Source organism: Trachypithecus francoisi, unplaced genomic scaffold, assembly GCF_009764315.1.
Source record: "Trachypithecus francoisi isolate TF-2019V2 unplaced genomic scaffold, Tfra_2.0 Lachesis_group2, whole genome shotgun sequence".
Classification (NCBI taxonomy): Eukaryota; Metazoa; Chordata; class Mammalia; order Primates; family Cercopithecidae; genus Trachypithecus; species Trachypithecus francoisi.
Window position 1 is genome coordinate 11,171,827 of NW_022681465.1, and position 22,755 is coordinate 11,194,581.

Sequence of the window (22,755 nt, forward strand, 5' to 3'; positions counted from 1 at the left end):
AGGAGGCTCAACAATGTGGTGATAGAGCTGGGTTTGCTCTCAAACAAGAACTAGTTTGCTGAGAACAGAATTAGCTGTGGAAAAAATTTGCTCTGCCATCTTAAGCACTAAATGATTTTACATCAAGTACTTGGCAATATGTGGTTATGGCATAAAAGGTATATTATATTCTTTATGCATCCAAATGTCCACCGCTGAATAAGAGGCTCAAAAACAAACTCCAAGGAAGCTTAAGTGTTCCAACAAAATACCTCAGCTGGCTAAGGGCCTTAAATTAGGGATATAGCTTGGAATCTGGTGGATTTAAAACCACAGGTGCTGTGACCCTTTTTATTTTGTAAAAATAAGCATTTCCATGTCAAGTGTATTCCATGCTGATCTTGATCTATTCATTTGTCTATACACTTGCAACATTTCTGAGAACATTTTCAAGAACAGTCATAAAAATACATTTTAGAATAAAGAAAATTATTAGACCTAAAGGAAGAGATAGACTATAATATATGAACAGTAGGGAACTTTAACCTCACTTTCAAGTATGGACAAATTATCCAAAGAGAAATCAGTAAGGAAACATCAGACTTAAACTACACTCCAGACCAAAGGCACCTAACAGACATTTATAGAACATTCCATCCAACAGCTTCAGAATACACATTCTTCTCAAGTGCACATGGAATATTCTCCAGGATAGATCATATGTGGCCACAAACAAGTCTTAACAAATTTAAGAAGACAGAGTCAACACCAAGTATCTTTTCTGACAAAAATGCTCTTGAATTAGAAATCAACAAGAAAACCTTTGGAAACTTTACAAGTACACGGAAATTAACATGCTCCTGAACCAATCAATCAACAATTTAATGAAATTAAAGGGCAAATTAAAAATTTCCTTGTGACAAATGAGGATGGAAACACATCCTACCAAAACCTATGGAACACAACAAAAGCAGTTATAAGAAGGAGTTTAGAGCAATAAACACCCATATCCAAAAAGAAGAAAGATTTCTAATAAAAACCTAACGGTGTACTTCAAGGAACTAGAAAAACACAAACAACCTAAACTCAAAACTGGGAGAAAGAAGAAAACAATAAAGGTAAGAACAGAAATAAACAACACAGAGACTAAACACCAATTCCAAAGATCAACAAAATGAAAAGTTTGTTTTTTAAAAAAATACACAAATCAATAAATCTTCAGCAAGACTAAGAACAAAAGAGAGAAGACTTAATTAAATAAAATCAGAGACAAGAGACAAAACCGTAAGAGATGATTGTGAACAATTACACACCAATAGATTTGATAACAGAAGAAACAGATAAATGCCTAGACACATACGACCTACTACCTGGATTAAATTAGGAAGACAGAGAAAACCTCAACAGACCAATAATTAGTGATAAAATTGAATCAGTAATAAAAAGTCTCCTACCAAAAAAAAAAAAAAAAAAAGCCCAGGATTTTGCTGCTGATTTCTACCAAATGTCTAAAGAACTAATACCAATTCTCCTCAAACTAGTCCACAAAATTAAAGAAGAAGGAATACTTCCAAATTCACTTTACTAGGCCAGCAAAACTGGACAAGAACACAACAACAAAAGAAAGCTATAGGCCCACACCCCCGATGAACATAGATATCAAAATTCTCAACAAGATACTAGAAATGCAACAGCACACTAAAAAGATCATTCACTATGATCAAACAGGATTCATCCCAGGGATGGAAGAATGATTTAATACATGGAAATAAATAAATGTGATTATCACATTAATAGAATCAAGGACGAAAACCATATAATCATTTCAATAGATTCTGCAAAGAATTTGGTAAAATTCAACATCCCTGCATGATAAAACAAAAAAACTCTCAACAAATTAGGTATAGGAAGTATGTACCACAACACAATAAAAGCCATACATGACAAACCCACAACTCCACAGCTAATATCATACTGAACAACAGGAAAGCTAATAGCTTTTACTCTAAGGTCAGGAACAAGACAAGGATGCCCACTTTCACCACTTCTATTCAACACAGTACTGGAAGTCCTAGTCAGAGTGATTAGGCAAGAAACAAACACAAAAGGCATTCAAACTGGAAAGGAGAAAGTCAAATTGTCTCTGTTGGCAGAGATGGCATGATCATATAAATGGGCAGCCCTAAAGACTCCACACATAAAACAAAGCCTGTTAGAATTAATAAATGAATTCAATAATATGGCAGGATACCAAATCAACACACAAAAATCGGTAGCACTTCTATACACTATCTGTACAGAAATGTACTAAATGAAAAATCGAGAAAATAATTTTATGTATAATATTAATTGCTACAAAAAGTTAGGTAGAAATAAACTTAACTAAGGAGATAAAAGGTCTTTACACTGAAAACTATCAACCTTCAATTAAAGAAATAGAAGAGGACACAAATAAATGAAAATATATCTCATGCTCATGGGTTATGACAATTAATATTGTTAAAATGGCCATACTACCCAAAGTGATCTACAGATTTACTACAATCCCTACCAGAATACCAAAGATATTCTTCACAGAAATAGAAACCTACACTAAGATTTGTATGAAAACAAAAAAAAGGCTCTTAATAGCCAAAGCAATCTTGAGTACACAGAACAAAACTGAAGGCATCACACTATGTGACTTCAAAATATATAACAAAGCTAGAGTAACCAAAACAGCACAGCACTAGCAGAAAAACAGGCACTAGACTAATGGAACAGACTAGAGAGTTCAGAAATAAATTCATGCACCTACAGTCAACTTATTTTCAACAAAGGTACCAAGAACGTACATTGGGGAAAAGACGATCTTTTCAATAGACAGTGTTGAGAAAATTGATATCCACATGCAGAGGAATGAGACTAGACCCCTAATTCTCAGCATATACAAAAATCGTCTCAAAATGAGTTAAAGACTTAAATGTAAAACCAGAAGCTTTGAAACAACTAGAAGAAAACATAGGTAAAATGCTTCACAACATTGGGCTAGGCAAGAATTTTTAAAATAAGACCTCAAATGCACAGGTAATATTAATATTAATAAGCAAGCTATTAGTATTAATAGACTGAGGAGACAATCTATAGAATGGGAAATGATATTTAAAAATGATACATCTAACAAGTGGTGAACATCCAGAATGTATCAGAAACTGCAACAACTCAATAGCAAAACAAAAAACAAAAACCCCAAATAACCTGATTTTAAAATGTGCAAAAGACCTTACTTGACATTTCTCAATACAAGATATACAGGTATATAAAATAGGCTAAACATAACTAATCATCAGGGGAATGGGAATCAAAACCACAAAAACTACTTCACTCCAGTTAGAATGGCTACTGTCAAAAAGAAAAAGAAAGGTGTTGGCAAGGACGTGGAGGAAAGGGTACACTTTTATACTGCTCATGGCATTATAAACTAGTTCAGCCACTATGGAAAACAATATGTTGGTTCCTCAAAAAATTAAAAATAGAGTTACCATGTGATCCAGCAATCTAACTCCTAGGTATATACCCAAAGAAAATTAAATCAGCATGTTAAAGAGATACCTGCACACTCACATGTTTATTGTAGCACTATTTACAATAACCAAGATATGGAATCAAACTAAGTGTCCAACAGTGGGTGAATGGATAAATAAAATGTAACACATATACAAAACAGAATGCTATTCAGCCATTTAAGAAAAATGAAATCCTGTCATGTGTGATAACATGGATGGACCTGGAGGACATCATGCTAAGTAAACTAATCCAGGCACAGAAAAGAGAAATACCACATGAACTCACTCAAACATGGAATCTAAAAAAGAAGCTGATATCATAGAAGCAGAGAATAGAATAGTGGTTACCAGAGACTGGTGAGGGGAGGAGGATGAATGGGGAAAGAATGGCCAATGGGTACAAAGTTACGATGAGACAGGAAAAGTGAATTCTGGTGTTCTATTGCATAGTAGGGTGACTATAGTTAACAGTAAAACATTGTATATTACAAAATAGCTAGAAGGGAGGCTTTTCAATGTTCTCACCACAAAGACATGACAAACGCATGAGGTGATGGATACACACACTGCCCTGACTGGATCATTAGTATACAGCATACATATGTATCAAAACATCCAATATTGTGTCCCATGAACATGTACATGTGTCATTACAATGTGTCAATTAAAAAATTAAATGAGTAATTTTTTAAAATTTGAGAGCTTTTTCTATTATAATTTTAACTGATAGAGCATGTCTGGTGTTGAGGGCAGAATCTGCTCATGTGTAATTATGGTTCCATAGTGCTGTGTCTTCTGGTAATGTCTTAATTATTCTTAATTCTAGCTTTTGGTATTATATTACATGAAGCCCCATTCAATGTGCAGTTGAAATCTAATACTTGGCTTCTATTCTTTTCAACATTGCTATGCTTAATGACATAATTCCACGTATGAGATGATACATCTTCCAGTAATTGGGGTGCATCATCCAGGTCAAGGTCAGCTTTGTAATTTTCAGTATGTGTATCCCTAGTTGACATGACATGAATAAACATGGTTTCATGATCTATCTGTAGAAAGGGACGACAGTTACGATATTTTTGAATTTTACCAATAAACTGTTCTCCCATCAAACGCTCTGTCTTCCTTCAACTAAACAATTAGACTTCTTATTTACACCTTTTTAAGTGAATCCACACAGGTAAGCATCTGAAATTTCTCTTTCGTTCTAAGATGAAGATTTATCGTTGGGTTGATTTAAAATTTCTGACCAGGACCTTAACTTTTCAGCTAAAAAAAGTGAAAATTTTAACTAACAGGTTATGGAGTATCTTATTCGACTTGCTCCAATAGGGAGCACTTGATTTTAAAATTTTGAGTAACAGCACTTAATAAGTAATAAACTACTGATAATTCACATATTTGTGAACTCAAATAATTTTAATTAAAATATTTTTGATACTAGGACTATTATTTATATCACAATGAATAACAGTAATACGATTTTATGAACATGCAGGTCCTATGTAATCCCTCTATCACTTCATTAAACACTGGGCTCTTCTTGCAGAGGATTCAGTTTTTTTTAAAGACTATTTTCTCCACTTGTGTAACTATTTTCACCACATTCTTTTTTCTTTTTATGTTGCAGTGCTTGTCGTGTTCATGAAGATATTTAGCAAGTTTGCTCCTTGCAATGTATCTATGATAATTCTTTCTTTATTACAAGCTGACACATACATCACAGAAAGCTTGTTTTCAACACTCACTTCGAATAGCATTTATCCAAAAGAAAATTCATCTGACTATCATCACAGCAGATGTTGGCCATTTTCACTGGTTTATAAAAATGCGGGCCGGGCGCGGTGGCTCAAGCCTGTAATCCCAGCACTTTGGGAGGCCGAGGCGGGTGGATCACGAGGTCAGGAGATCGAGACCCTCCTGGCTAACACGGTGAAACCCCGTCTCTACTAAAAATACAAAAAACTAGCCGGGCGCGGTGGCGGGCGCCTGTAGTCCCAGCTACTCCGGAGGCTGAGGCGGGAGAATGGCGGGAACCCGGGAGGCGGAGCTTGCAGTGAGCCGAGATCGCGCCACTGCACTCCAGCCTGGGCGACACAGCGAGACTCCGTCTCAAAAAAATAAAAATAAAAAAAAATAAAAAAATAATAATGCGTTTAAGGGGTTTCAGAGTCAAGTGTTTGTGTTGATCAAATAACTCCTAAATTGACAGTCATTCATACGTTTGAGTTTGAAATAAAAATTCATGTTATTTATTTCTGCTTAATAGACTTTACCACAAGCAAATTCATGAGACCCACACATTCCCTGTTTCACTGTACTCCTTATTTTACAAGCTCTGGTTTTGACAAGCCTCATCTCAGATGAAATGTATATTTTATCTAAATAGACGCCTTAGTTAAATTTGTGCCTCTTTACATTTTCATCATGCAGGACATAAATGCCCAAATATTGGGGGGATGGTCATGTAAAAGTAAGTCTGTCATTTCTGCTGCAGTTCACACAGTTCTGCTTCCTCATCTAGGGAAAGGACACTGGTGGCCTTCCTCTCTGTTATACTACCCCCTCCCCCTGTTAATGGTCCTGCAAGAAAGATGTGGCTGTCATGTCTGGTGATGGGTACTCTCCGGGAGCTCTGTGAACCAGGGACCATCTGTGGCACAAAGTGACCCTTTCACCTTTTCCTAGGCTGCCAGATCTCTGGAGCCACCACGCTGGCTCTGTCTCCCTCTTGGAGTCCTCGGGCAGGTGGGCACTGCTGTACTTTCTATCTGCCTCCCTGTTCAAAGCACTTTATATCTGCCTCCCTATTCAATGCCTGGGGCCAGGGATGCAGACAGTGCTGTTCTCAGAGCCCACACCCTTTTGCTGGACCTAGGTGAGGGACAAAGGTCTTTGGTTCTTATCTTGCAATGGCTGGCAGAGTTAGGTCTGGGGCGGGAGGATGGGGACCCCCTGTAGACCATGTTCTCTAACACAGCCTTGGGTGATGGCTTGCCTGTTCAGCTTCATGAAATCCTATTTATTTCCTGTGTCAATACAGAAATTTGTTTCTGTCACCATCCACAAGCCTGGAGTATAGGAGAGGTGTGGAGTAGGACTTGGGTACCCTGCTCCTTGAACATTACATAGATGTTCCTGTATTCATGCTCAGGAGGTCTCTAACATTATGGCTAGGTAGCTTTTTGGGTTAGGAAAGCCTGGAGGACCTGTTTGACTATGAAAAGGTAGACGGTAGTCCTCATCTGAGCTGGTACCCAAGATTTAAATTCATCTTCATAATAAAGTAACAGGCGTGGATGGATTACTTATGACAGCTAAGAAGAAAGGAGAGATGAAGAAGGAAGGTCTAGAGGAGAAATGGGAAAAGATGGCGGTAGGTGAAATCTTACGGGAAAAGCTAATTGAGAAATCCCCTTTGGTGGGAAAGTTAAGGGATCTAACTTGTCTTATCTTCCATGTCTGAAGTTTTTTTCTGGTCTTCTCTGTGCAGTTATCTCCCTGTCTATCTCTCAGCCCTAGAATAGTCTCTTACTCAGGATAACGTTAGTGGTGTTTTGAGTAAGGAAAGCCCAGGGATGAGGTCAGCATGGGGCAGAGCAGGACAGAAAGAGTAGATTGGCCACCAGAGCCAGAGTCATGCCCACGAACCCGAGCTGGTAGAGAGCACAGCTGTAGCACTGAATGAGGAGTGATCACACTCACACCTTCCCTTGGTGTGATTCCATCCACATCCACACCTTTCCATGCCCCCACTTGCTACCCATAAAAGAGAGGAAGGCCACTTTAGCGGGGACATAGACAGGAGAGTGAGGGGCAACTCAATCCCTCATTTCAATGTCTGTTTTTTTAAAAATATGCATGTAGCCTGTATGATATTACCTTCCAATATCGGTTAATTTTTCAGATGTTTATGTCTTTATCTGAAACAAAATTGAACATGCTTAAGGACAAGGAGTAGATTTTAAGCCTCTTTGAATCTGCCAGTACATCTAGCACACAGAGTATCTTCAACAGATATTATTTAACAGGATATAGAAGACCATGAAGCTCCAGAGATGAAAATAAATGTCTATTTTGTTTTTAAATGATGATTTTTACAAATGTAGTCAACGAAGCCCCGGATCTAAGGTAAGACTGCCTAAGTATGAAAGTTGTTTATTTGTTCATTTATTTATTTATTTAGATGGAGTTTCACTCTTGTTGCCCAGGCTGGAGTGCAGTGGCATGATCTCGGCTCACTGCACCTCCACCTCCCGGCTTCAAGCGATTCTCCTGCCTCAGCATCCTGAGTAGCAGGGATTACCGGTGCCTGTCATCATGCCCAGCTAATTTTTGTACTTTTAGTAGAGACAGGGTTTCACCATGTTGGCCAAGCTGGTCTGAAACTCCTGACCTTAAGTGATCCACCCGCCTTGGCCTCCCAAAGTGCTGGGATGACAAGTGGGAGCTACTGCACCTGGCCTATTTGTTTATTTTTAATAGAGATGGGTTCTGACTATGTTGCCCAGTCTGGTCTTGAACTCCTAGGCTCAAGCAATTCTCTCATCTAGGCCTCCCAAAGTGTTCAAATGATAGGTGTGAGCCACTATGCCCAGCCTCTATGAAGGTTTAAAGGCTGGTTCCACACAACCTGTGTGACCTTGGCATATTACTCAACATCTCTGTGCCTTGGTTTTCTGATCCAAAAAGCAAGCATTGAGCATCGTAACAGCATCTCCTTCCAAGGACTATTCTGGGGGTTGGTAAAATACCCAAAGCATTTGGCACACTCCCTGGAAGCAGTTACAAGCTACATGCGTCCCCACCAAAGGGGATTTCTCAGTTAGCTTCTCCTTTTAGGCTCCACCTACCACCATCTTTTTCCATCTCTCCTCCAGCCCTTTCTTCTTCATCTTACCATTGTTTGTCCAGCCTTGCATGCTTGTTTCTATGACACCATCTAATAATTCCCTAATTGTTGAGGCATGTCTACTTTTCTTCATTCCCAAGTGTTGACCCCTGGAAGGGAAGCAACTGGCCTTCGATCTTCCTGCCCCACTTCTCTTGCAGTATTGTCTGGAAATGCTTTATGAATTGTACTGAAAGACCTCCAGCTGGTGGTCTATTCTTAAGGGCAGAAAGATAAGACCAGTTGCTCCAGTCCCCTCAGCCACCCATCTGAGCTAAGAGCCAGAGGCCATGAACATTTTAAGTCTGGTAGGCCTCATAAGAACCTGTTCTCTTCTTAGAAGGAATCAGGGTATCTGCTTTAGGCCTGCAAGCCTCTTAGAGGTCTGTACCAGTGGTCTCCAGCATGGGGGTATGTACAACACAGATGACCCCTACAAAGATACTTGGAAGCAAACTTAGAATGTTTTTTTACAGCTACTGGATAACTATATTTAATCTTTACTTCTTTGTAATCTCCATTTTTATGGGTGTTATACTAGACAGAATTTAATATATATGATGTCTTTAATACCTAAATAAAAAGACATATACACATATTAAAGGCATTGTCTCAACATTCAGGTTGTGATACAGTTTCTGTGGCTGTGAAAATGTGAAGACATGAAATTATATGAATCAGATATAGACACAGGTGTAACCTTGGTGGATGCAGGGAAGAGAGAGTTTGTGGCTTTATGCTTAGGAGCTGGAGAGAGGTAGCTTCTCCTCCTCCACTTGGGGTCCTAAGAGGTCATCCAGGCACTTCTGGAAATTTCCATTGTATTATGTCAATCAGCATGTTTTCTCAAAATTGCCTTAAGTTCAAAGGTGCAGGCTGGGTTGGGGTCTTGAACATCTGAATGTCACAATCGTAGCACATCTCTGCCACAGCTATGACCAGGAAAAGCCCCCAGCAAATGGCTTTCACCTTTGAAGCAGTTAGATGGTACTACTGCCTTCCTCATAGGTGGTAGGAAAAAAACACTTGTTCATTCTGGATAGCTCTCCATTGATGGCTTGGAGCAGGGGACAGCACATTTTTCCTGTCAAGGGCCAGATAGTAAATATTCTTGATTTTGCCAACCATATGGTCTCTGTCACGGGCACTCCACTCTGCCTCTGCAGGGCCCAAGCCACCGTGGATGATAAATAAATGAATGGGTATGGCTGCATCCCAATAACTTTATTTATGGATACTGAAGTTTGAATTTCATATAATTTTAACATATTACAGAACATTAACCATCTTTTGATTTCCCTCCCCAACCATTTAAAAATGCAATCATCATTCTTAGCTCATGGGCACTACTAAAACAGATGGTGACCTACAACTGGCCCATGGGCCATTGTTTGCTGATGCTGACTCAGAGAAATCACTATCACACTAGAGTTGTTTTTTTTTTTTTTTAAGTGTGGATATCTTCCCTGTGTTTAATGTGATATAAATGAATTAAGGTTTTGTTTTTTTTTTCTTATGTAGCTAATTTTTCATTAAGTTCCTGGAAGTTTATTAATAAAGGATAATTCTAAGAGCATATGAATATGGAACAGAGAATCAACATAATCTCTTTTGTTGTCAGTTTTTATTCAAATTAGATATTGAATGTCACTGTGGTTATCTTCTTCTTTTATAAGATGTGCATAAAAATAAAATTACCTTAATTAATAACATGTAAAAACTAAATGCTAAAGTAGTCCAACTCCAGGCAGGAGTGGATCTAACAGGCTGAAGGTGAAAAAAATTCTGACAGAAGAATAAATGGGCATTATTTTTCATCAAAACCAAGATAGGTATTATTAATATGGGGTGGCATTTATGATGTCAAAAATAAAATAAAGAGTATTCTGTGCCTTTCTCCCTATGATTCAGTGAAATACTGAAATGTAAATATCAATAATCAACTATAAAAGCAGCTTGGCTCGCCTTGATTTCAAAGCATGTAATTTAGTATCATAATGCAGTTTAAGAAAATTGCCATGCTCTACTTAGTGGTCACTAGAAATTCCAATAGTCTGAGGATGTAGAGATCTGCATGCCAGGTTCCAAAGCAGAGAGCCAGGTCTGCCAGCCTCAGTCTCTGCTGGCGCTCAGACATATCATTAGGAAAGAAGGAGAGAGCTGTACTGTCTGTAGACCAGCAACACAGTCATTCCAGTTTACTTAGCAATGTGCAGCTTGATAATAAATGCAATTCTCAACCTGTTTTTAATTACATCGATTTTAGAGTTAAGATAAGTGTTCTCTAGCAATCTAATTATGACATTTGACAGATTATGTTGCAAATGGCTCCAGATACTGGAAAACACTTGCATTTTGTCATGTGACCTGTGGTTGTATTCAATTGAAAATATATATTTAATCTAGGAGAGCTATATAATTGATTGAACCATTTGCAATTGCCAACATCCAACCTTCACACAGTAATTCTGTGATTCAATCTATTAGTGTGTATGAAATAAATTGTCTGCCTTTAAAAATATGCTACATGTTTAGCAAATATGTTTTTGTTCCAAGCTTGTCAAATAGGTAGACAATATCATGAAAAAAACTTACCATCATCAAGCATATGTCTTTCACGTCCTACGAATGACTACGTCCTCGGGGTACTTATATTCATTATATAAGTGAATAATGATCTGCTAAACATTAGTGTTGCTTCTTTCAATTTTTCTCTTTGACAAAATGAGCTTACAATCGCCATTTGCCTCCTTTCATTCAGATTATAACAAGGTAGCCTGAATTAAAGTCATACTCTGTTTCCACCATTATCATTACAGACATTGATAGAAGCAGGTCACAGAGCTTGTGGGGCCAGCGGACACACAGACACACACCTTTCATTTGGGAGTGTTACTGAAGCTCCCATGCACAGCCCACCCCCTGTGGACAGGCCACCCAGTGGGGTCCTGATTACACACCTGTGCTCGTGCGGTAGGTGCCGGTGTGTGCTGGCGGCAGAGGGTCCCCCTGGCTCTGGCTGAGACTCCTCATAGGGGGCTTCTGATAGACGCGGTCTTCGTAGATGGGATCTATGTGGTGTTCTGGGGACTGCAGGGCCCGCAGCTCCGGGCCCAGGTGCCCATGTTGGCTGCTGTATGAGGCTCGAGACCCAGCTGAAATAAATTAACAGAGAGGCATCAAGGCTCAGGCGACCTCTAAACAGAACTTGATTAATCAAAGACATATTCAAATTTTTTGGACCAAGTTTTTGAAATTCTCAGGAAATCAAATGAATAACATGAAATGGCAGCAATATGTCAATCTAATCAGCTTATCGGTCACCCAGCTGCCTGGCTTTGCGTCCAAACATGATCTCACTCTAAAAAATGATGTTTCTGAGATAAACCCACATGGAACAAGACCGGTGAAATGTTACTTTTCTCAAAACCTAATGAATGTAGCTAGGTTCTTCACTAAAGGAATCAGGTAGATAGTCAATCCTAAAAATCTCTTATTAGCCCATAGTCCTTGCAGCTTAAATTGTATAAGAGAAATCATTTTAAATGATGAGCTACAATGGCAAAGCCATCTTGATGTTGTTCCTAAAAAAATGAACTAGAATTTGTTCCCATCAGCAGTATTTCCCTGGGAAAAGGATAAACCAAAATGTTTGAACTTACAACAGCTTAAATCCCCGAGAGAAGCAGATATTAAAGAAAAAGGTTTCAAGTTATATTTTCCTTTACTCTGACCCTCTTAAGTTGAAGCATTTACATTTTAGTCTGCCTCTCTCTGAAAAAGTTAGGAATGATTGCCACTACCTGGTTTAATGTATAAATTGCGGCTACACATCACTTTGTAGTATTTACAAATCCTTATTTGTCTCACTTCATTGCACGTTATGGGAAGAGGTGTTGATGTGAGGCAATGCTATGGACCAGAGAACCATGAGAAGGTCTTGGAAGAAAGGAAGCCTCTGTACATCAGGAAATAAGACTTTAGGGCGGGCGAAGAGGCTGGCTTGACAGACAGGAAAGAGGACGCTGACTGAGGGCCAATATTTTATCTGAGGTACAGTCAGAACCACTGGAGCAGAAACATCAGGGGAATCATTTGCACTGGGGCAATGAGATGGCCTTGGGGCATCAAGGAGAGGTGGCATCTTCCATGTTGAATACAGAACACAGACAGGAACCAAAGGAGACAATGGTTGATTTTGGGAATGACCCTTCAGCTACATCCTACAACTAATCCCCACGTGGAGTACTGGGATTTAACTGGCAACTGTCTTTCAGCAGCCCTGGTTCAGCCTCTCCATTCTGGATTAACATGTCTGGGTGCTGTGATTCCTTGATCTTGGCCGTGTCTCGATAGCTCTCCTTCCATTTTGCCTTCCTCAGGGAGCACTTCAAAGCCAAAGTCTTCAAATGCTCGATGTTAGGTCTGTTTCGGTAGGAACATATAAACTTAAAATTGTAATATTCTTGTCTAGAATATTTGAGGAAAAAAAGCCATTGTAGTTTTTAAATTGCCAATAGAAAAATGTTTTACTGGTATATTTCACACGGGCTACTTTAAGTACACAGAAAACAGCATTTCTGAATAATTGGAGAAGTGGTGAGAACTCTATGAATTCAGTGTTAACAAAAACCACTGAGTATTCTGAGGAGAAGAAAGGGACAGGGCAGGCAAGTTCCCTACTTTTCTCTTTGCTGGTAATTAAATTCCAATTTAGATAGTGCTCCGATGAATGATAGATTCCAAATAACTGTTTTGCATAATTAGGTTCATTGCATCTGATTTATCAAATGCCAACCTCACTCTGAATATTATCTCAAGTTTATATTTTCCAGGAATATATTTAAGTACAATATACTTTGTGTTCCTGTTGGCAATTCTTATTCCTGAAGGTTTTGAAAATATTGCTAAGGATTTAAAAATGTAAAAATTAAAAAAAAAAAAAAACAGTCATCACATCCAAATGCAGAGATAAATAAAAGTTATCCATCACTGGTACATTTAGAGTTGTTACTTTACCATTACTCCTTTATTCTAAGCATCAAAAAACATCCAGTGATGACCAATGAGAGGATATGCTGAACTTTTAACTGGTAACATGGTCTTAGGGTATATGTAAAAATCTTCTTATTACATGCATTTATTTGGCATTCAGAAATTTTCATTAGTGTCATTAATCAAATTGATGACCAAGGGTGCTAGGCAAGGAGGAAGAATCTTAAGGTAAAGTCTACCTATGTGGATATCCATCTTTTGATATGCTGATATTATTACAAATATAATAATCAAATTAACTATCTGAATAGGATACTATCCTTTTTTACGTATTAGAGTGATCTGAGTAAAACTATAAGCCCATAGTGTTTCCCTGTGTAAACGCTTGTGCAAAATACAGTTACATATGTTAAGCGTTATGCATAGTTCTGAATCAGATAAGGCATTTTAAAAAGAACATGATTTACACTTCTTTTTATCCACTGTGATCAAGTTTCGATTGCTCAAGCGTGGGCACAGTTATTGGCAAGAGAGACACAGAGAACTAGGGGAAAGAAAAGGGCCAAGGAAACAAAGGTTAAAGATGTCACTGCTGGAATTCACGTGTTCTACCACCCGTGTTCAAGAAAGAACATGTTAGATCCATACGAACAAGGCCTTTTATTTGGGGCCATTTCAAGGAAAAAATTCTCACACAATGTTTTCTGGGAATCTGCTACAAAATGTCATTAGAAGGTGTATATATTTGCTGATTCAAATAAAATGTCCTTTTGTTTAGTAGCAATTTTTTTTTCATCATTATGGTCTACTTGAAAGTCAATCTCAAGCGCCACACTGGACTCAAAACGTCATTCATGAGAATTTACATCTTTGCCAGGGACTGGAACTCTGTTATTATCACAAGAAAAAATGCTGGAGAAAATTCAACTTTGTCTAAAATGTTACAGATGTCAAGGCCAAGCGTTCTTGCCCATTATGCTGGTAGAGAACAATCCTGGGAACCCGGCCTTGACCAAGACCCTGCAGGATGGCAAAGTGCAACCAAAACATGGATGAGCCAAAGAGAAAAGGGGAAGTAGATCCACCGACCAGACCAACTGCCCAGATGGGTTCCCCTGCCATGACAGAGATCATGTCATGCAATCATAATACCTGTGTCTATAAAGCATTTGATCAATTACTGCAACAATTCCTACATCATCCAGCATTGATGTCTCAATTTTATAATAGGGTTTTGCTCTTCCTATTTCTTCTCTTCACAGGACAAAATTGAGGCCTAGAGAGCTCAGGCACTGGCAGTTTTTCATATACATGCGTTTCTGAAAGTGAGCCTGAAGACTCACAGCTGAAACATGGGTACTCGGCTTACAGGCTAAGGAAGATTTCATGATGCAGGAGGGCTAATGGGTATTGGAATTTCCTTACATATATTCTGTGTTGGCTGCTGCTCCTACAGGTTCAGAGAGCCCCCCCAAAACTGGGAAGGGCTTTCAAGCTGATCTAGGACTAAGCCTGAGGCATTTGCTGTCTAAGAACTACCACATGTCTTGCCATGGCACCTCACAGCCATCTCTTCTTCCCTGCAGCAACAGGTGACCTGAATGGATGCTTAAACAGCTCAGAACCTACATGACTACTGACCACTTGGCTGTGGGGTTGGTTTCAGTCCTGTGGCAGGGAGGGAGGTATGGACTCCAGGGACTCAGAGAGGTGGGCCGAAGGGACCACTGGAGAATGAAGGGGCACAAGACCTCAGACATCGCCTGCTTCTATGTTGACACATTTATTCCTTGGTTCTCATTTCCATGTACAACTACCATGAGGAATCGTGACAACATGGCTCAGCCTCAAATTCTACACGTGAAAGGTGGCCTTGGGGTGTCGGTGTTCAACAGTTTGAGGGAAACAGAAATCGTATTTAAAGTAGTAATTTTACTGCTGTTTCCCGTGTCACTTTTGCCCAAAGAACTCGAAATAAGAATATGTGAATTCTATCCCAGATCCGTCTCTAACTAGCTGGATAAACGCAGGAAACTCACCAAACTCTTTGATCCCCGCTTTCCTCCAGTGTAAAAACAGAGATAATAATATAAGCGGTATTGTTGGAGGATCAGATGAGAGAGATTATGTGTGGAAAGTGCTCTGTAATTGATAAAGCAACATCAAAATAGGTGTCAAGCCACTGAATCTTTGAATCAATAAATTATGTTATTGCATGCAAATGTATCTTTTGATTTGACAAAATAGTTGAATACCTCTTACCATAAACTACCCAAATTTCAAAAAAAACTTGAAGATTTCAACTTGAAATAATCTAAATAAGTCATTTTTCAGATAATTTTGTGAAGCATTATTGCAAAATGTGAATGTTATAGTTTTATCTTTTCTTAAAAATATGTGTGCTTTCTAATGGATTATTGTAAAAAAAAAAAAAGCAGGAATGAATAAAGTTCCTAAGGAAAGAAAACATCGAAATGACCACAAAAAGGTGCCATCATTTTTAGAAAGGAATAGGGCATAATTAAATCTCCAAATTGAAAATAACAAACACCTGCTAATTCAATAGGAAGCCAGTGACAGATCTCAGGGGGTTCTTGACACAGAAAATAATTAATTTAATGGGCACAGAAATTGCCCAGAAATTGCACAGCTGAAAAGGGCTACATATGGCTCACCGCCTTGTGTCTTGCCTATTCCTGTTCCACACCATGTTTTCCTTGGGTCAACAAGGCTCTGTTTTCATTTGGCCAACAAAACAATGTATTTATTATTTTTGCAATGATTTGCAACTAAATTTCCATGTACTAGATTTTACATCTATCATTTATAGGTACTAGTTAATCGCTATGGATGTATATATTCATTCAACACATTCCCCGAGTGCCTGGGAACCTCCAAGAGTTGAAGATGTCCTAGTGCTCAAGACAGACAAGGTCCTTGGCTTTGAAAATAAGTTATTACATGCAGGAGGATGGAGGAAAAGGTGTTGAAGAAAAATGAGGCAGGGCAGTGAGAAGAGAGACAAAGTGTCAGGAGGTTGTGGTGTTTGGATGGGGGATCAAGAAAGTTCTTTCTGAGCGTCTGACATTTTAGCAGAGAGCTGCAGACAGTAAGAGAATGAGCTTCACTAGAGAAAGAGCTGTATGGTTCTCAGGCAGAGGGAACCAGCAGCAGACACAAAGTGTCCCTCCAGGATTTCAGAATATACAGAGAAGTGCTTTTATGTGTACTGAAACAATACTGTCTTTAAAAGAAACACCAGTAAGTATATGAAATTTTTAGGAGTACATACTACAATTGCTTGTATGAACAAAATGATTTTTTTAACTCAAAATTTCAAAATTTTGAAATTTCATGGCAAACACATTTTTATCAGAAGGATTTGCAGCATTCAATGGGAGATCACACAACCTTGGGAGAACTGCATAGCTGAAAATTCAGCTCCAACTACTTAGGTTCTTTTTTTTTTCTGGCATTTCAATTTTCATTCCTTAGAATAGGATTAATTCTCAAATCTTAGTTTATTCCTCAAAGAATCGTCTAGAAAACTTGCTGAAAATGCTGACCTCGGAATACAACCCCCAAGAGATTCAGATTAGGTCAGCCACGTGGGATGCATCAATGTACATTTTAATGGGCACCCCCAAGTCTCCTGGTTCTAATGAAGGGATCACACCGTGAGCCATCCTGTCCCAAATAAAGGAGAAAAAGAGGAGATGGGCATATTTATTTTCAAAAAATAAGCATCTAATGTGTTACACCTTCCATTTATCATTTGTCACTTTATTCAGACAATTCCACTTAATACAGGTGATGCCAATTACTTTACGACATTAATAAAACAGGTCCATGCTGGTTTTTTAAAATCGGAATTCATTCATATTATTTTATTTATATACTCTGTCATTTATGACTCTCTAATTTAATGCAAATTCACCTGCCTTTACAAAGAAATATATATTTGTGTGTTTTCATTTTGCAGTATCAGTATAGTTTATAAGGACATACTGCCATTTAACTGGTCTCTTCAAATTTAGCACTCAGTTTCAAATGCTCATTTGCAAAGAGATGGAGGGAGAAAAAGAAGGATCTAAACGACATAGTATTCACATGGCCAGAGTGAGCAGGCTTAATGTGTTTGTGAACAGTTCTTTCATTATGAGATAAAGTGCTGTTGTACGGAGAAAAAAAGTAAATTTCTGATGATATGAAGAGAAGTCCAAAATAAAATTGAGGTTTTAAAAATTGTGTAATCAGTTAATGCGTTGATAATTATTAATGAAACTACAACTTTGAAGGGCAAGAGGGAACTTCTATAGAGAAGGGTGGGGCCTGGACCGGATGCCAGTTTTTCCCTTGGAAATCTACACTGCTATTGTTCCTTTGTGGACACCCTGATCTTAGGGGTATGGCCCATGATGACAGGTCAGCATCGCTAGGCAACATGGCTTTGCAGGTAGTCAGCCTGTACTCTGTGATAGTTGATGGCTTTGAAACAGCTCTTTTCTGGACTTTGAACCTCTTAAAATGTTTGGCTTGATACCTGTTATCATGAAACTCCAGGGGGAAAAGGTGGTATCAGCATATAAACACTTTGAGATATACAAAAAGTAACATAACTTTTGTTAACATTATCTCAGAAATGTATACTAGGTAAATTGTTGAGAGGTGCAAATATTACATCTTAGATCTGAAGAATACCTCATCATAATAAAACTTATCTCAAAGGCGGCACATCAAGAAAGGTGTGCCTCAAATGCTACTTTGCGATTATCCATGAGGAACTGGGCACATTCACATTCTTCCTTCTGAACTCTGTTTACTGAGACTGACTTGTTTTATTCTTGATTTTTGCTTTTGACTCAAAACTCCAAAATCTCCTTCCTACTCCTATGTTAATTCAAAAATTAAACCTGCTATTTCAAGGACCCCAAAATATTTCCCTATGTATTCTGAATCAAGCCTATCAACTGAATTTCATTTGCAAATGATCACTAATTTGTTGTAATCCATTTGACATCTTATATCATTCTGTTATCAATGTAAAGATAGAAGGATACATTTCTCATATAGGTTAAGAGTCGTATTTCAGACTTAGGTTTGGAAGAAGCATTATTAATTCACATGATTTCAAAGACAAAATTGCACTGAAACCAAATAATTTCAGTGTAATAGGCCATTTGATAATATAAAATGATCCTATTATAAATCTGTTTTTGGAAAGAAAAAAATGCCCTTCATCATATTTCATAAGTGCTAGATTTTCTTATATTATACTAACTTAGCACAGCTTTGCTGCTATTACTAATAACTTGAATACTATGCAGTCTCTGGCAGCGTACAAAACACAGAATTTGTTCCTGTAACTTTCCTGATGAGGTTTTCTGATCCAATTTATTGTTACGATTAAAATTCATCACACCTTTTACAAAATGAACACTGTAAACTATTGGGACTCAAATACTTTCCAGCAAAAATAATTTAAAAGCCAAAATCACTGCCCAGGACATCAGGGTAAGCATGTCCATGTGATCTAATCCCTATAAAAGTATATGCCCCTTGTTCCTGAACTTTCTTTTTAACCACAAGCATTTATTCCCAAACGGTTAGGGAAACAGGCTTCTTTTGTTCAGTTCTTTTTGTGACAGGCAGGCATCTGGAACATAATGATAGTGGTAACGGAGTATAATGAGTAATGTGGCGTCCTGTATCAAGCTTTGCATTTTTACTTTCAGTGGACGGTTGTTCTTCCTCTCTAGTGAAACGGATGGAGTGTAATATCCCACCCCTCATGCACGGCTCCAACTTAATGAAGAACCAGCAGGAACCTATGGCTAAGCTGGTATTGGTAATAGTGAGACATGCGAAGTGCACAGGGATGGTTTGACATGTGTAACCAGTATCTGTTTTGGGTTTCCTATCTTACGGGAAATAGAACGTAGCGCCAAATTTACTAGCCATGTATTTTGGTGTTTTTCAAAATGCCACATGCGTATCAATGCCCTAATTGGAATGCAGGTTCTGGCTCAGTGGGTTTGAGGAAGGGCCTGAGGTTCTTCATTTCCAGCAAGTTCTCGAGCAATGCTGGCGCTGCTGGTCCGCGGACCACCCTTTGAGAAGCCAGGACATATTTGTCTAGCTATGGGTACATACCTGGTCACTAGGAGCCCCGGAGACAGACCATCAATGCCGTGGTCTCTCCTGTCCCAGTGCTAGGAGTATGGGTGTGATCCACTGTGCCCAGCACCCCTGCTTTGTTAGACAAACACAAGTGGCTTCAAGAAAGGCACAGGTCAAGAGTATAGCTAGACACTAGCAATGCAGGTGCTCATGAGCCTGGGCTCTGCAAGCACAAGCTGTGCTGGCCATGTATCAGCTGCTGCAGAGTGACTGATCTTAGCTACAGTTGGCCAGGCCCCACACCAGGGGGACTTCAAAGGCCTTAATGAGCAGGATAGCTGGGGCAAGAGTCACTTCTAGTGGGGAAAGAACATCTTTCCATTTCCAGGGTGGACTTTTTTTAAGACAGTACGTTGTTGCCCCTTGTTCCTGTACTCTTTGTAACCAAAAACATTTATTCCCAAACTGTTAGGAAAACAGGCTTCTCACTACGTTGTCCAAGCTGGTCTCAAACTCCTGAGCTCAAGTGATCCTCACATTTCAGTCTCTCCAGTAGCTGGGACTACAGGGGACTGACCACCATGTCTGGGTCAGGGTGGATTTTTTAGACACGGGTGGGCTGGAACATTTTTGCTATGATTACGGTGTTTCTTGGGTGATTCTGGAGAGGTAAGTATCTAGGTTCCCTGCATTGCCACAATACACACATATGTAAGGATAGCTCAGGGCCTCTCAACCCTGAAAGAACATGCATGGCATTTGTCTGGGAGACTTTTTAAAGAGGAGCAATGCTGTGACAGGTGCACTCCAGACCAGGACCTCAGGGGAGTGACCCAGGGAATGGAATAGCTCAAACAATCTCCAGGTGTCTCTAAGAAGCATCCAAGCTCTGGATGGCTAGGGGTCAAACTAGTAGATTTGGGGCTAGATGTAGGATCTTGAGGAGCATGTGTCAAGGTTTGGTCCTCAACAGAACCTTTAAGGCTGGAGCTTCAGAATATCCCCAGAAATATCAATTCCTGAAAGTGAGGGAAGGAAGGAACCTCTTCTTAGATGAGGTTTTAGTGTCGGAAGTTTGCGGGTATCTTTAAAAGTAGAGGCTGCTTTTTGCCCCTAGCACGCTACACCTAGGGGCGTGTCCCTAGCATGCCTCCTGCTGGGAAGTCCCTGGGAGGTCACAGGTTGTGGCCAGGCATAGATGGCAGGACATTTCCTGCCTCTGCCTTTTCCTTTTCCTTCTGCAGGTCTCTGGGCTGGATCAAGTGTGATGTCTGAGGAGGGTGGGGTCAGTGCTGTGACAACCATGTGTGTCCTGTGAACTCTTGCTATAAAGAACTACTGTAACCATACCCTTCAAGAAAGAGACAGTCCTGACTGAAGATAGGGAAAAGACCCCTAGAAAGACTTTACCCAGGCACCCTAAACCCTTCTCAGCTGAGATCAGGTAGAATAGGAAATCATGGAGTGATAAAAATTTGGAATTTGTAATATCTTTGTACAGAAGAGCAACATAATTTGACTTCAGACTTGGAACAGAAGTCTTTTGACCTAAGCATGCAAAGAAATTTAATCTGTGAAGGTTAATTTTTACCCGGGAGAAGCCTTGTACTTCAGATTTGTTTCAAACTGCCTCTCCCCCTGGGAGTAGCTTTTGGCAGCTACTGGGAGGAGCGGGTCCAGAGTCTTCATCACCACAAACTTCTGATTGTCCTGATTAACTACAGATGCAGGGCAATCTATGACTTGGTACTTTATTAATTAGTCACTTACCAGAGTTTTAATGGCCATATTCACACAGATATTCTTCCTTACCAACGAGTGGCATTTTATTTCTCAACAGCTGCGTCTCAATACCCCATCAGTGCAATATTCCAACACTGCATCTGGAGTCTGGCTTCCAGACCTCATTATTATGGACCATTATGAATATTTCCATGGAAATAATCCAGAACAAGGTGCTCCCAATCTACTTTTGTTGTTGTTGTTGTTATATCAAGATGCAAAGCAGGCCAGACCTGTGGGCTGCAGCTTCAGGGAGCCCAGAAGTCTCCATTCTGCTTTCCAGAGTGCTGACTGCTGTGGGAACTAAGCTAAGTGTTCATTTTTGATTGTGTGGCTTCTGCCCATCAAAGGGGTACAGATGAAGTTTTCAAGGTATGAACAAGAATAAGCTGAACAGGCAAGAATAGGATTAAACATGCAGTTGTCTTTGTAAATGGGTTCAAATATTTTGAAAAACATGTAAACTAAGATGTTTTACATCTCAACATCCTAAACAGAGGCCTTTTTCCTCAGATTGTATAAGATAGGTCATAGGTAGGCTGCACAAATTCCCTTTAAACAATTAGACATTTAGCTTCTAAAATGCAAATTTAAAATGTACTCTCCCCATATCATTTTTCTACTGCTTTGTATCTTTCACCAACACTCACAGAATGACCTCTGTCATAACTCCAGAAGAAAAAGACACCCTAACTCTCGACATAATTTAAAGGGAGGAAATGACAAACAGCCTCACAGATCAGTAATTCCCTATACTTACATTTTATAACCTCTCTATATCAATATTTTATTAATTTTTATTATTTTATTCAACATAATATTCAGCATATATAAAACGAGTTGGAGAAGAGAGGAAGTCTGTTGTGTAATAAACAGTTCTAAGGAGAACTAAAATTTTCCTTTGATTCTTTTGCTCTCAAAAGCCTTAATATGTGTGTATGTGCACTTATATTTTAAAGTTCAATTATTTATTGGGTTATGTACATATAATAATCATTTGAATAGCAGTTGTATTCATTAAAACATTAATTTTCTAATTCAATACAAAACTGATGAAACCAATCTATAGCTAAAATTCTCCCACTTCCTTTTTCAAATGTTGTCATTATCCAGAGAATATACTGTTAAACAAACAACTGGTATGGTACCCTAGTGATGTTAGTGATGCTTTGTAGTACAGAAAGTCAATTTGTTTTGACTACATACAGTAAATATTACATATCTGAAGAAAGCTTCCAAGTTGGGGGAAGGGGACTGTTTTTGGTCATGTGAATAACAACAAGCGAACTGACTACTAGGGTCTAAATATTTGTGCTCTCCTCGCCCCTCAATTCTTAGGTTGAAAGCTAACACCCAATGTGATGGTGTTAGGAGGTGGGGCCTGTGGGAGGTGATGAGGTCATGAGGGTACCTCATGTCACCTGTCATGAGTGGGATTAG

General features: G+C 39.0%; 1 protein-coding gene across 4 annotated transcripts in view; it reads right to left on the reverse strand.

The window, feature by feature from the left end:
- CTNND2 (catenin delta 2) overlaps positions 1–22,755 on the reverse strand; it is a 942,360-nt gene that overhangs the window by 372,563 nt on the left and 547,042 nt on the right. For all 4 annotated transcript variants that reach the window (XM_033178807.1, XM_033178804.1, XM_033178806.1 and 1 more), the window contains exon 8: positions 11,379–11,573. In XM_033178807.1, the coding sequence (XP_033034698.1) occupies positions 11,379–11,573 (195 nt within the window). The remainder of the gene's footprint in view (positions 1–11,378; positions 11,574–22,755) is intronic.